The 13,580-nt window shown below is 38.3% G+C and overlaps 1 protein-coding gene across 1 annotated transcript in view; it reads right to left on the bottom strand.

The window, feature by feature from the left end:
• Nucleotides 1–13,580, bottom strand: part of SORL1 (sortilin related receptor 1) — a 179,201-nt gene that overhangs the window by 95,254 nt on the left and 70,367 nt on the right. The window contains exon 12 of the mRNA XM_021671207.2: nucleotides 4,634–4,722. Coding sequence (XP_021526882.2) covers nucleotides 4,634–4,722 — 89 coding nt within the window. The remainder of the gene's footprint in view (nucleotides 1–4,633; nucleotides 4,723–13,580) is intronic.

Here is a 13,580-nt window from a genome sequence, read left to right as displayed (position 1 = left end):
ACACGGCCCTGCAAGCCTACCCCTTTATGTCTGCCTTTCTATGAGTGGAATAATCACTTCTCCCGTCATCCCAGGTGAATCAGAAACCACACCCTGCAGACCCAGTCCTCAAACACACCCTAGCATCTGCTCTCACTGCCAGTTTTTCTCCACTGAATTCATCCTCTCCATTCTGCCAGATCTACTGTTTTATAGTGCAAGTCTAGCCATATCATTCCCCCAATAAAATCCTCAAAGGGATCTTATCACCTCAAAAGCAAAGTTTAATCTCTTTAGTAAGGCACATGTAAAGTCCCCCAGCACCTGACCTCTACCTACATACCTTCCTCTGGCCTCATTTCTCACCATTTCCCACCTGGAAATTTGCATTTTATTAATACTTAAGAGCACATTCCCCACTGATCCATGCTCTGGCCCTTGCTCAAAGCCCTGGAAAAGCATTCCGACCTTGCTTTATATCCTTTTAGGCTCAGCTGAGGTTTACTCTCCCAGAGGCCCTCCTCTGTCCCCCAGATAGCCCCACCTGGCCCTCATTCTGGCTCCCACTGCACCCAGGGCTCTCCATAATCTTATCCCTCACTATATTTAAGTGACTTGATTTTGCAAGTGTTTTCCACTGCATTGCCGTTCATCAGGAATTAGATATCTTACTTTTCTGTCCCTGGCACCTTGAACCTTTCCTAGCACGCAGAAAGGGCATTATTAATAAACACTTGTTGAAGGAAGTTAAAGAAACTGTACTGCATTTTTTAACCCTGTTTCTCGGTTTCTTAACAGTTAAAAGGTGATAAGGACCTAGCTTGGTGGTTCACACCTGTAATCCCAACACTTAGGAGGCCGAGGTGGGTAGATTGCTTCAAAGGAGAACAGCCTGGGCAACATGGCAAAACCTATCTCTATAAAGAAATAAAAAAGTACAAAAATTAGCCAGGCATGGTGGCTCATGCCTGTGGTCCCAGTTACCAGGAGGCTGAGGTGGGAGGACCACTTGAGCCTGGGAAGCAGAGATTGCAGTGAGCCAAGATTGCACCATTGCACTCCAGAAAAAAAAAGACGGGGGATAAGAACACCTGCTCCTCTATATCAAGAGGAGCAGAAGAAACCACAGGGGGTTAGGATAAAGTAGAGGTGGCTCTCCCAGCAACCGTACCACTGAGAGGTGCTGCAATCAGGTGAAGACATTAACCACTGCCTCCCACATTCTAGAACTGTGGGGCTGCTTCCAGAGCCCAGGTCCAGAAAAGACAACTGTTCTGCCGTGTGCAGTCTTTAGAGAAGCTTTTCAGGATTTCCAGAGAGAAGCCCTATGAAATCGGAAATCTTAGAAAAAAGATACTTCGGGGCAAGTTCAAAATATTATTACTACTAAAAGTAATATCATCACGCTGACAAGCAAACCACAGCGAAGAAACAGAAATTGATCTTATCTTCCTGATCAAGCTGACAAACTTGTGTTTGAATCTTCTTTGGTCAGGGTGCAAAAATGCAACAACCCCTTCTCTGAAGAAAAAGCCACTGCTCCTATGCGTCCAGTGAGTAGGTTCACAGGAGCAGCATGCTGAATGAATGAATAAGTGAATCCCAGTGCAGGTTCTTATTTACTCACTTCAGACATGTAGACACAACAGCAAAACAAAGTGTTCAGCTTCCTGCTCTCAATTTCAACTAACACTAACAAAGTTAACAGTCTCGGAGGAGACTCAAGGCAAAAGCTGAAACATAACAGTCAACTCCTAGATATCTGTGCTAATCAGGGAGAGAAAGACATGAATAACTTAAAAGAACATCAACCAAAAAATATATGTATATCCCAATGTTTACTTTGAGCAATGTTTCAATTTCTGTCCCCACTACTGCCTATTTGAGTTACTAATGCTACTTTACTTGGCTTTCCTCCCTAACGACGGGTAGGATCAGAGCAGAAAACCCTCTTTCAAACAAGCCCCTCCTCCCAGGCTCTCTGTCTGCATCTGGCTCAGAAATATCACACAGGCACGGTGGGCACAGGCAGCTCCCGAACAGTGCCCCACTTGCCTTTGCATCCTTGGTATCTAGCACAGCATCTGCTTCACTGTAGATGTTTGACAATTGTCTGTGTAATTGACCTGAAATGATTCCTAATAGAAATATGCTGAAGTTCCAGTGTGGACATTAACTCCTGACTAATCACTTATTCCCTCATGTGAAAACTAAGGAAGGTGGATTAGGTCATCTCTGGTGTCTCTCGGGTACCACCAGGTTGCACACATCCAGGGAGCCTCCACTCACATATGTGCTCCAGGGGTTAACATTTACATGGAGCACAACAGCAGTGGTCCTCTTGGAGCTGTGCAATTGGCACACTAGCTAGGTCTCTTCTACTGTTACAAATCAGCTAAAAAAAAAAAACCATAAGCAATCTATTTCAATCAAATATTTGCTAAGTGCCTGTTAACCTATATTGAGCAGAAATGTTTATCTCCAAAGACCTTACTAACGAGTTGCAGAATTCAGGCACATCATGTAAAGGTAACTAACATAAGGAGTCAGAATATGATCAATGCCAAATTAATGGGACAGCCTGTACATGCTATGAGTCATAAAGGAAAAGAGATCTCTGTGGTGGGGGAGGCCAAACTCAGAAGGGGCCTGAAGCCCTAGACCAGCAACAGACAACCAGTTTTGCCAGAAGCATCCTCTACTCATGCATGGGCATCACAGCAAATCACCATTGTAGTTTGAGAATCTGAACTAACTTGAATATTATTTCTTGCTTTTCAGAGTAGCAGGAGAAGCAGCAAAATACCTCTATGAACAACACACTGAGTAAATGACAGGTGGCTACACAGATTTAGGCCAAGCTCAGGTTGTTATGTGGGACACATGCACCTGTCAATAGGAGGCCTGTATGTATTTTCATATTTTCAAATGTTTTATTTGAACTATTCAAACAGCCACCTCCAAATGACCTATACGAGTAGAGGAATGCTGCAGTGTCCATAACCCCCCAAAGTCTACAACACCCAAGTCATTTTGAAATGTCTGGGGAAGGCTTTATGATTTTCTGGCAGCAAGTTTATTTTCCTGATCATGTTTTGCTCCAGCTAGTGCAGAATGACGCTGCGTTCCCTGAGCACATATGCACCGACAGATGGTGTAAGAGGACTAGAATCACACTAACTCCTTCAGAGGAGCCAGTTTGGAATGCAAATTTAATTTTCAGAGAAGTTAAACAAGGCAAATCGAGAACTGACTGAAATCTGAAAGCCATACAAAGAATGAAATGTATTCCTAGGAAGCCAAACTATGTCCCCTACATGCGTATTATACACATAGCGGTATACCAAATGCTGCAATTGTTTCCTCGCCCAGCTTACAACTACAGGGTGACATGCATCATTTTCATCTACAGATACACAGTACCTGGCACAATCGGTGCTTGCTAAACATGTGAAATGAGAATTAAATCAATGGGTATATAAATGACAGCACAAATGTGGGAAGTACTGTGCTCTGTGATGGCCGTTGTCTGGGCAAACACCAATCTGAATATGAATACAGAGTGTTGCATACAAATAGGACCTCTTCGGAATATTGCCTCTGAAGAAACGGCTAACCAGTGCTACACAGAACAGAAAACAGCCAGGTGGGATGCCAAATACTTTGCTTCTCTCTCCTTCTCTGAGGCCAGGCTGCTCAGCACATGTCAAATTAACCACAGGGGAAAAACCAGCTGCTAAGATCTCTTTTTCCAAACCACCCACCTCTCTCTTGCTGCTGGCCCTGTTTTTAAAAGGAACAAAAAAAAAAAAAAAAAAAAAGAAAGCTTTTTCCTTGCAATAAACAAGATAGTTACAGAAGCCCTCTCCATATCCTTCAAGAATTTATCTAATGGGTTCAGCTCAAAAACAAGGAGAAGTGTGGTCTAGCACGAACTTGACCTAACATAAACCATTCAACAACCAGCCAAAAGTAATCAGAGAACTGGTTCTGATAAAATCAGAACATAAGGGGGTAGAGGTTACAAACTCCTGACATTTTTTGCTTTTCAGAACAATAGATTGCAAAGAATATAGGACACAATCTAAAAACCCAAGGGCTAATCCTGTTCCTGTCACTAACAAAGGGAATGACCCTGAGTAAGTTACTTCACCTTTCTGAGCCTGTTTTCTCATCTGTGAAATGATGCAGTTAACCCCAAACATCCCTTCCAGCTCTATGAGATGCCCCCCACCAAAACCTAATACACAAAAAGTCAACGGCTATCAAGTTGTATGCATTCTGTAATTGTTATTCATGTATTATTATTAATGCTATCTATTATTAGTCATTCTATGTAATAAAGACATAAAGCAAAGAAAGACAAATTAAAGAGCCTCTACTTAATTATTTAGTCATTATTAATTCTTTCTATATTGTTATACTTTTCAAATCCATAAAATTAATTGCCCTGTTCTTCACAATCTCCATTTGACATAGAAAAAAAGGTTATTATTATTCCCATTTTGGAGATAAAGAGTTTAAGTCAGGTCCAGAGGTCACAAATTATGCTGTTGACAACCTAGTGCTGTACAGATATAATCCACTTAAAATCACAGACATAAATTTCTGGGAGAACAGTTCGATGTTAAAAGGCCTCATCAGAGACACTTACTTGAGCTCATTGGTTTCCATGCCCTGGGCAATGGCCATGATGATTCCACCGTGGTCTCCCCATGTGTAGTAGTGAGGTCCAGGAAGTGCCTGAGGAGGAAAAATCCACAGTGTCACCACTGCTGTGGAGGTAACTGTGCAGAAACCATGCACAAGCGCCCACAGGCACGCACACAGGCATAACAGCAATGACAACCACTTGAAAACAGTTTTTCAGTTTACAGAAGACATTCATATCCATCATCTCATCTGTTCCATACCATCTTAGGGACATGCAGAAAAAGTTCTAGTATCTCAATTCTTTCCCAAATGAAAAAACAAGGGCTTAATAGTAAAATGGCAGACTGTGAACAGCAGAGGTAGGATTCAAATCCAAATCTATGACTCTCACCAACCCATAATTAAAAATTAAGTAACTGAGGTCCCAGTTCTATTATGAGAGTATTAGCCCTCTGTAGCCCATCCTTCCTGCTAATTACAGCTGAAAACTCTGGACAAAATACAAAAAAAACTCAACTACCAATAGATGCTGAGAAGTAAACAAAAGCAAGCAGCTTGTGGAGATTTAAAACCTAGAGAGGTTACCCACAGTCATGAATTTCCTGGTAAAGTTTTGCCCTAAGGGAAAGTCCCAATCATAGGGTGGACCTGAGTCTCAGTCACAGCTAAAACTTCAGTAGACACTATTTCCCCCAAAGGAACCAGGGAAAGGGGCCCCTGTAGTATAGGGAAAGAGTGGATGGAATCCCATAGCAGGGAGTGTCAAAAAAGTAAATCCCCTAATTTTGTGTATGAACTTAAATAAGACGCAGCCTAACCCCTGAACTATACATGCATGAAACAGACACAAACCAGTATAACAAAGGCTTAGACTGAACTGAGAGTTAAAATACTACCTACAGAAAGCAAGACAGAACTCAGGGTCAGAACCTAAACAGGTTGATTACATGCAGAAACAAAAATATATCACTATCCCTCAGAAGGCTTAATTTCATGAATTTCACTCACATGTGCAGAATACAAACCAAAATTACTTAACATACAGCATACAAACATCCATAAGATGTGTCCAATTCTCAAGGGAAAAGATAGTCAAAAGGTGCCAAACCCAAGTGACCCATATATTGGATTTTTTAAAAAATTTTTTATTTTTTGAGACAGAGTCTCATTCTGTTGCCCAGGCTAGAGTGCAGTGGTGTGATCTCAGCTTACTGCAACCTCTGCCTCCTGGGTTTAAGCGAGTCTCCTGCCTCATCCTTCCAACTAGCTGGGATTACAGGCATGCACCACCATGCCCAGCTAATTTTTATATTCTTAGTAGAGACAAGGTTTCACCACGTTGGTCAGGCTGGACTCAAACTCCTGACCTCAAATGATCCCGCCTGTCCCAGCCTCCCAAAGTGCTGGGACTACAGGCATGAGTTGTAATCCATACCTGGCTGGAATTTTAAAATAGCTATTATAACCATGTTCCATGAGGGAAAGAAAAACACATGTGAAATGAATGAAAGATAAGAATTCTCCCAGAGAAGGAAAACAATTTTTAAAAAGAAACTAAACAAATTTTATAACAGAAAAATATAATGTCTAAAATAAGAAATTAACTGATGGGCTCAGCATCAGAAAAGAAATGACAAAGGAATTAGTGAACTTCAAAATAAATATAGATCTGTAGAAATTACAGATCTATCTGTATGTTCTAAAGGACATACGGGGGAAAAAAGATTTCAAAGAAAAAAAGATTGCCAAGGACATGGGGAACAATAACAGTAGGTGTAATATGTAACTGGAGTCCAAGAAGAACAAGAGAAAGGGATGGGGGCAGAAAGAAATCTTTGAAGAAATAATGCCTACAAATTTCCCAAATTTGGTGAAAGACGTAAATATAGATTCAAAATCAGCATCTACAAGAGAAAAATGGCATGTTACACACAGGAGAATGATAGCTAAAATGAAAACACTTTTCTCATCAGAACCCAGCGATACCAGAAAACAGAAGACATCTTCAAAGTACTGGAAGAAAATTACTGTCAACCCAGAATTCTCTATCCAATAAACACATCCTTCAGAATGAAGGTAAAATAGAAGTTTTACAATGAAGGTAAAACAAGAGAATTCATAGCCAACAGATCTCACTATAGGAAATGCTATAGGAATTTTTTTAGGATGTAGGGAAATTTCCCATGGGTAAACAGAGATTTTTCCAGAATGAAGAGCGAGCAGGAGAAGTAGTAAATGCCTGGTTAAATATTTAACTTCTTTGAAATTCATATGATAATTTAAAGCAAAAACAAACATTGCATTGTAGGTTTTGTAATGTAGGTTGATGTGATACATATGAAAATAACATATAGGCAGGGGAGGAGAAAAGGGACTTATATGGTTGAAAGGGTTCTAAATTTTATGTTAAGTGCAATACCAACTCAAAGAAGACTATGAAAGATTAGATATGTACGTTGCAATCCTTAGAGAAACCACTAGAAATACACAGATAATCCCCCCAAACATCTAAATAAAAGTAGAATACTTAATATGTCTAGATAATACAAAAGGAGAGGGGAAAAAAGGAACAGAGGAATAATAAATAGGAGAGACAAAAAGAAAAGAAATAAAATATTAGACCTAAATTCAAATATATCAATAATTATATTAAATGTTAATGGCCTAAGCATTCAGTTAAAAAGCAGAGCTTGGCAGAATGAGTAAAAAAAAGCAAGACCCTACTATATGTTGTCTATAAGAACACTTTAAAAAAACAGGCATGGTAGCATGTGCCTTTAATTCCAGCTATTTGGCAGGATCACTTGAACACAGGAGTTCAAAACCAGCCTGGACAACACGCAAGACCCAACCTCAAAAAAGAGAAAAAAAAACCACTTTAAATATAAAGATGTAGATAAGTTGAAAGTGAATGGATATTTTTAAAAATGTACTGTTCAGGGCTGGGCACAGTGTCTCAAACCTGTAATCCCAGCACTTTGGGAGGCCAAGGCAAGCAGATCGCTGAGGTCAGGAGTTCAAGACCAGCCTAGCAAAATGGTGAAACCCCGTCTCCATTAAAAATTCAAAAAATTAGCCAAGTGTGGTGGCAAGTGCCTGAAATTCCAGCTACTCAGCAAGCTGAGGCAGGAAAACCTCTTGAACTCAGGAGGCAGAGGTTGCAGTAAGCCAAGATCGCACCACTCCACTCCAGCCTGGGTGAAAGAGTGAGACATCATCTCAACAAAAACAAAACAAAACAAAATAGACATACTATCCAAACAGTAAAACAGAAGAAGGCTACAGTAACTATTTTAATATCAGATAAAATAGACTTCAAGACAAAAGGCATTACAATAGATAAAGAGGGATTGGTCATAATGATAAAAAAAGACAATTCATGAGAAAATAACATTATAAATGTGAATACACTTAACAGAGACTTCAAATGCATAGCAAAATAAAGCAAAAATTGACAGAATTTAAAGGAGAAACAATTCAGAATCATAGTGAAAGACCTTACCATTCCTCTCTTAGGAATTTAGAGAACTAGACCCCCCCCACAAAAAATCAGTATGAACACAAAAGATCTGAACAACAGTATTAACCAACTTCATATAAATAATAGCTATAGAACACTACCTCAAACAACTGCTCAATACATATTCCTTCCCAGGGCACATGATATATTCAACAATACAGACCATATGCTGGATCTCAAAACAAATCTAAATAAATCTAAAGGGACTGAAATCATACAAAGTGTCTTCTCTGACTATAGGAAATTAAATTAGAAATTAATAACAAGATATCTATGAAACCCTCAAATACCTGCAAATTAAAACACTTTGTTAAATAACTTATCATTCAAAGATAAAAATCGAGATATTATGGATTGATGAAAATGTTCTAGAATTAGATAATAGTGATAATTGAATAATCTTGTGACTACACTAAAAACATATGAACTGTATATTTTAAAATGGTAAACTTCATAGTATGTGAATTATATCTCAGTTCTATTTATTTTTCATTTTTTTGAGGTCCATCTTGCCCTGTCACCCAGGATAGAACTAATACAATTGCAGCTCACTGCAGCCTTGATCTCCTGGGCTCAAGCAAGCCACCCACCTCAGCCTCCGGAGTAGCTAGGATCATAGGTATGCTCAACTCATTTTTTAAATTTTTTGTAGAGACAAGGTCTCACTCACTATGGAACCTGGGCTGGTCTTGAACCCCTAGCCTCAAGTAATCCTCCTGCCTTGGTCTCCCTAAGTGCTGGGATTACAGACATGAGCCACTGTGCCCAGTCTACATCTCAGTTTTCAAAGAGTACATTAAACATACTCTTAACTTAAAAATACTAAAAATACAACATATCTAAACATGTGGCATATAGCTAAATTAGTATTTAAAGGAAAACTTACAGCTTTAAATGCTTACATTAGAAAAGAAGATATAAAAACAATAACCTAAGATAATATCTTAACAAGCTACAAAAAAAAACACAAATAAAGGAAAAAATAATTTTAAAAAATCAAACAAAACAGAAAATAGATAATAGAAAATCAACAGAGCCAAAAGCAGATTATTTGGAAAGATCAACAGTATTGAAACACCTAAACTAAGAAAAAATAGAGAAAATACACAATCACCAATATCAGGAATGAAATCATCAAAGATCCTACAGACATTAAAAAGATAAAGAGAATATATCATTAATAGCATAAGGCTAACAAATGTCACAACTTAGGTGAAGGGACAAATTTCTTGAAATACACAACTCATTAAAATTAAAACAAAAAGAAGAAAATCTGAATAGTCTTATAACAACCAAAGAAATGAAATATCTTATCAAAAAAATATTCCCAAAAAGAAAATTCATGGCCTGGACAGTTTCATTAGGGAATTACACAAGAAAAAAATAACACTAAACTTTGTCCTAAAAAACAGGAAGAAGGGTTCACCATGTTGCTTATTTTATAATACTAGCCAAACCCTAATATGAAAACTTGAGGAAGATTAAAAAAAAATTACAGGCAAGTATCTCTCACAAATATCACAAAAATCTTTAACAAAATGTTAGCAAATCAAATCTAGCTGCACATAAGAAAGATAATGCATTATGACCAAATAGAGTTCATCCTAGGGTTGTTTTAATATTCAAGAATTGATTAATGCAATATTTAACACGTCATAGTAATAGAAAAAAACATCATTTTAATAAATGTAAAAATAGTATTTGACAAAATCCAGTATCTGGTTATGATAAAAAACACTCAGCAACTAGTAGTAACAGGGAACTTCCCAAATGTTGATAAAGAAATATACTGCTAACATCATAGTTAATGGTAAAAAGGCTGAATTGCTTCCCCCAGAGAGAGAAAAAGGCAATGCCTATTTTCATTACTTCTATTCAACACTGTACAGAGGTCCTAGCTAATTGTGATAAAAGAATGAAAGAAATCAGAGGGTAGAAAATGGAGAAAAAGAGGGAACGAGAAGAAGAAAAGAGAAAAAGGAAGAAGGATGAATGAGAGAAGAAATAAAAGACATTAAGATCAGAAAGGAAGTAATAAAACTGTCAATGGTATGATTGCTTACAAAGAATCTAAAAACCGACTAGAACTAATGAATTACTTTAGCACAGTCACAGAATACAAGATTAATATTTAAAAAATCAATTGCATTCTTATATACTAGAGTAAAAATTGGAAAATAAAATATTTACAATAGTACAAAAAAACTAAAAATACCTAGGAATAAAGCTAATAAAAGATGTATAGGACCTCTACATTGGAAACTACAAAGTACTAAGAGAAACTAAAGAAGAAATGAAAAAAGATAGTACATTCATGGATCAGAAGACTCAATAGTATTACCATGTCAATTCTCCTCCAAATTGATCTATAAATTCAAAGCAATCATAATAAAAATCCCAGCAGAGATCATCAAAATTGACAAGCAATTCTAAAATGTATAAGGAAATACAAAACCTACAATAATAAAAATGATTTTTGAAGTGATCAAAGTTGAAAGACCCTACTTGATCTCAACATTTGCTATAAGGCTTTGGAAATTAAGACAATTTGGTATTACTGAAAAGACAGATTAATGGAATAGAATAAAGTCCTGAAATAGATCCAATATTCCTAATATTGACCCATATATGGCCAATTGATTTTCAAACAGATACCAAGGCAATTCAGTGAGGGAGAGAGAAGCGTTTTCAATAAATGGTGCTAAATCAATTGGATCTCCATATAGAAAAAAATGAGTATCTACCCACATATCATACAGAAGACCTGAATCCAGAATATATTCTTTTAAAAAAAATTCCTACAACTCAAAGAAGACAGACAATCCAATTATTAAAATTATTTTTTAAAATTTATTTATATACTTATTAAGACAGGCTCTCATGCTGTTGCTCAGGCTGGAATGCAGTGGCACAATCACAGCTCACTATATCTTCAACCACCAGGGCTCACATGACCCTCTGACCTCAGCCTCCTGAGTAGCTGGGACTACAGGCACGTGCCACTATGCCCAGCTGTTCTTATTTTTTTGTAGAGATGAGGTCTCCCTATGTTGCCGATGGCTCAAGCAATCCTCCCACTTCAGCCTCCCAAAGTGCTGGGATTGTAGGCATGAGCCACTGTGCTGGACCAACCCAATTTTTTCAAAAAGGCAAAAGATTTGGGCAGAAACTTCACAACCAGATTTTAAAATGACCAGTGAGCACATGAAAAGAAGCTCAACATCATTAATTGGAAAATGCCAATTAGAACTACAATGAGATATTATTACATGCTTATTAAAAGTCTAAAATTAAAAGACTAATCACATCAAGTGTTGGCAAAGATGTGAAGCAATTAAAATTCTCACATACTGTTTGGTGTAAAGGTAAAAGGGACAATAATCTGGCAGTTCTTTAAAAAGTTAAACATATACTCCCCATGCTACCCAGCTATCTGTTTCTAAGTATTTACCCTACAGAAATGAAAAAAAAGATTTACATAAATGTTCACAACAGCTATATTTGTAATCAGCAAAACTGGAATGTTTATCAACAGATGAATGAATAAATAAGTTATGATATATCCCTACAATGGAATACAACTAGCAATTAAAAAGGAATGAACAACTGATACACGAAACAACTTGGATGAAACTCAAAATCATCGTGATAAGTGACAGAAGCCAGGCAAAAAGAGTATATACTGTGTGAGTCCACTTATCAAAATTCTAGAAAATGCCAGTGAATAACCTATTCTAGAAAATGCCAATGAATAACAAAAGCAGACAAGGACTAGAGAGGAGAGTGGGATGGATTACCAAGGGGCACAAAGATACCTTGGGGAGGGTGATGAAAATGTTTGCTATCTTAATTGTGGAGACCATAATTAATTCTGATCAAATTGTACACTTTAAGTATGCACAGTGTACTGTGCCTTCATCTGCTTCAATAAAGTTGTTAAAGAAACAAGTTAAAAATAAAAGAATAAAAATTATTTTAAAAAGAAAAAAGCACAAAAAAGGAATTCTGGGAATCACAGAATTTACAGAACTAATTAGGAGGAAAAAGAAAACTAGAATTATGGTTATCAGTGCTTCAGGCAGCATTCTGTCCACTACAGCCTCTTCTTCTGCCACCACCTGCTCCCTCACACAGCCCAGATTGTCCCTCTAAAGTGAAGGCTGCCCATGGGGACTCAGATGCCCACTCACACAGATACACTCACAATCTTTTCATTCCCCAGTTAGTTCTCTGCTATGTCTCAAAATAAGGTCTCTTGTGCACTGGCTGCTTCTTGGCAGACACAAGGCGCGTGTGGAGGGAGGCACTGACAGCTGCCCCAGTAATTGCCAGATGATACCACTTCACTGGAAGAGGAACAAGACACTGCTTTCTACCCAGAAGGAAATCACTTGCAGATGTGCAAATCCCAGATTGCACCAACAGCAGAAGGCACAAACGAACCACTGGCCTTTTCGCAGAGAAGAGGATACCCCATTTCCAAAGAAGTGTCCAGTTCCACAAAAAGGGAAAGCAGCTGCTTAATCTTACCTTGAGAGCTGGACAAGGACAACCCAAAAATTCCCCTTCACACTGTCTACACTCTGCAATGGCCTTAACAACCTCCTTCATGTGAACACATATTTATGTTCACCATCATAAGGTACACGGTGTCTGAGCCTCATCTCTCTCCTCAGAAGTGATGGTAAGCCATGCCACAAGTGAGAGAAGGCTTGTGACAGGCCTCTGTGAACTGCAAGGTGCCAAACGAATGTTGGGTATTTTTATTACTGCTTTACACATTATCTATTAAAATATAAAAGTAAGCACGGTGCATTCCCAGTAAAGCACCACGCGGATGGGAGCTATGTCCACTATCCGTTCTGAGAACTCCACATCACTCCTGACATGCTCCTCAGTCTGCAGGGGTGCTCGATGACGAGGTGCTCATCCTGTCAAGTGATCTGTTGAGTTTTACCCTGGTGGCTCCTGGCATAATTAGTGGGTCACCCCTGAAAGCAACCCCTACAGAACAAGACCAAAAGACTTCCTTAGCCTTAATAAATGATGGGAGGCTGACAAACTTTTTTCACAAGTTTGGAAATTCACTAATGCCCAAAGATGAAGATCAATTAGCATTTTGGGACTAGAGGACTAGCCCCACCTTCAGAATTGGTATAATCAGGATCGATATTAGCTATACAATCTTAAGGTAAAAATAAAGTCTACTTCCACAGCACAGAATGAGATGAAAGTGTCCATACAACATAGCCCAGCAAGGACAGGCTTCATTTCAACTTCAGTAATATACAGAATAATAATAAAAATACCCTGTTTCAGGCCTGATACCACTACATTGTAATATGCCCTGAGCCCCCACTCCACACCAGGCACCCATATAGGTCCTAAGAATAAATAAGTCAGTAAAACAGACATTGTCTTTGCCCTC

Source organism: Aotus nancymaae, unplaced genomic scaffold, assembly GCF_030222135.1.
Source record: "Aotus nancymaae isolate 86718 unplaced genomic scaffold, 86718_ANA_hifiasm-v0.15.2.pri h1tg000012l, whole genome shotgun sequence".
Lineage (NCBI taxonomy): Eukaryota > Metazoa > Chordata > Mammalia > Primates > Aotidae > Aotus > Aotus nancymaae.
This window is presented reverse-complemented; position numbering and strand designations above follow the sequence as displayed.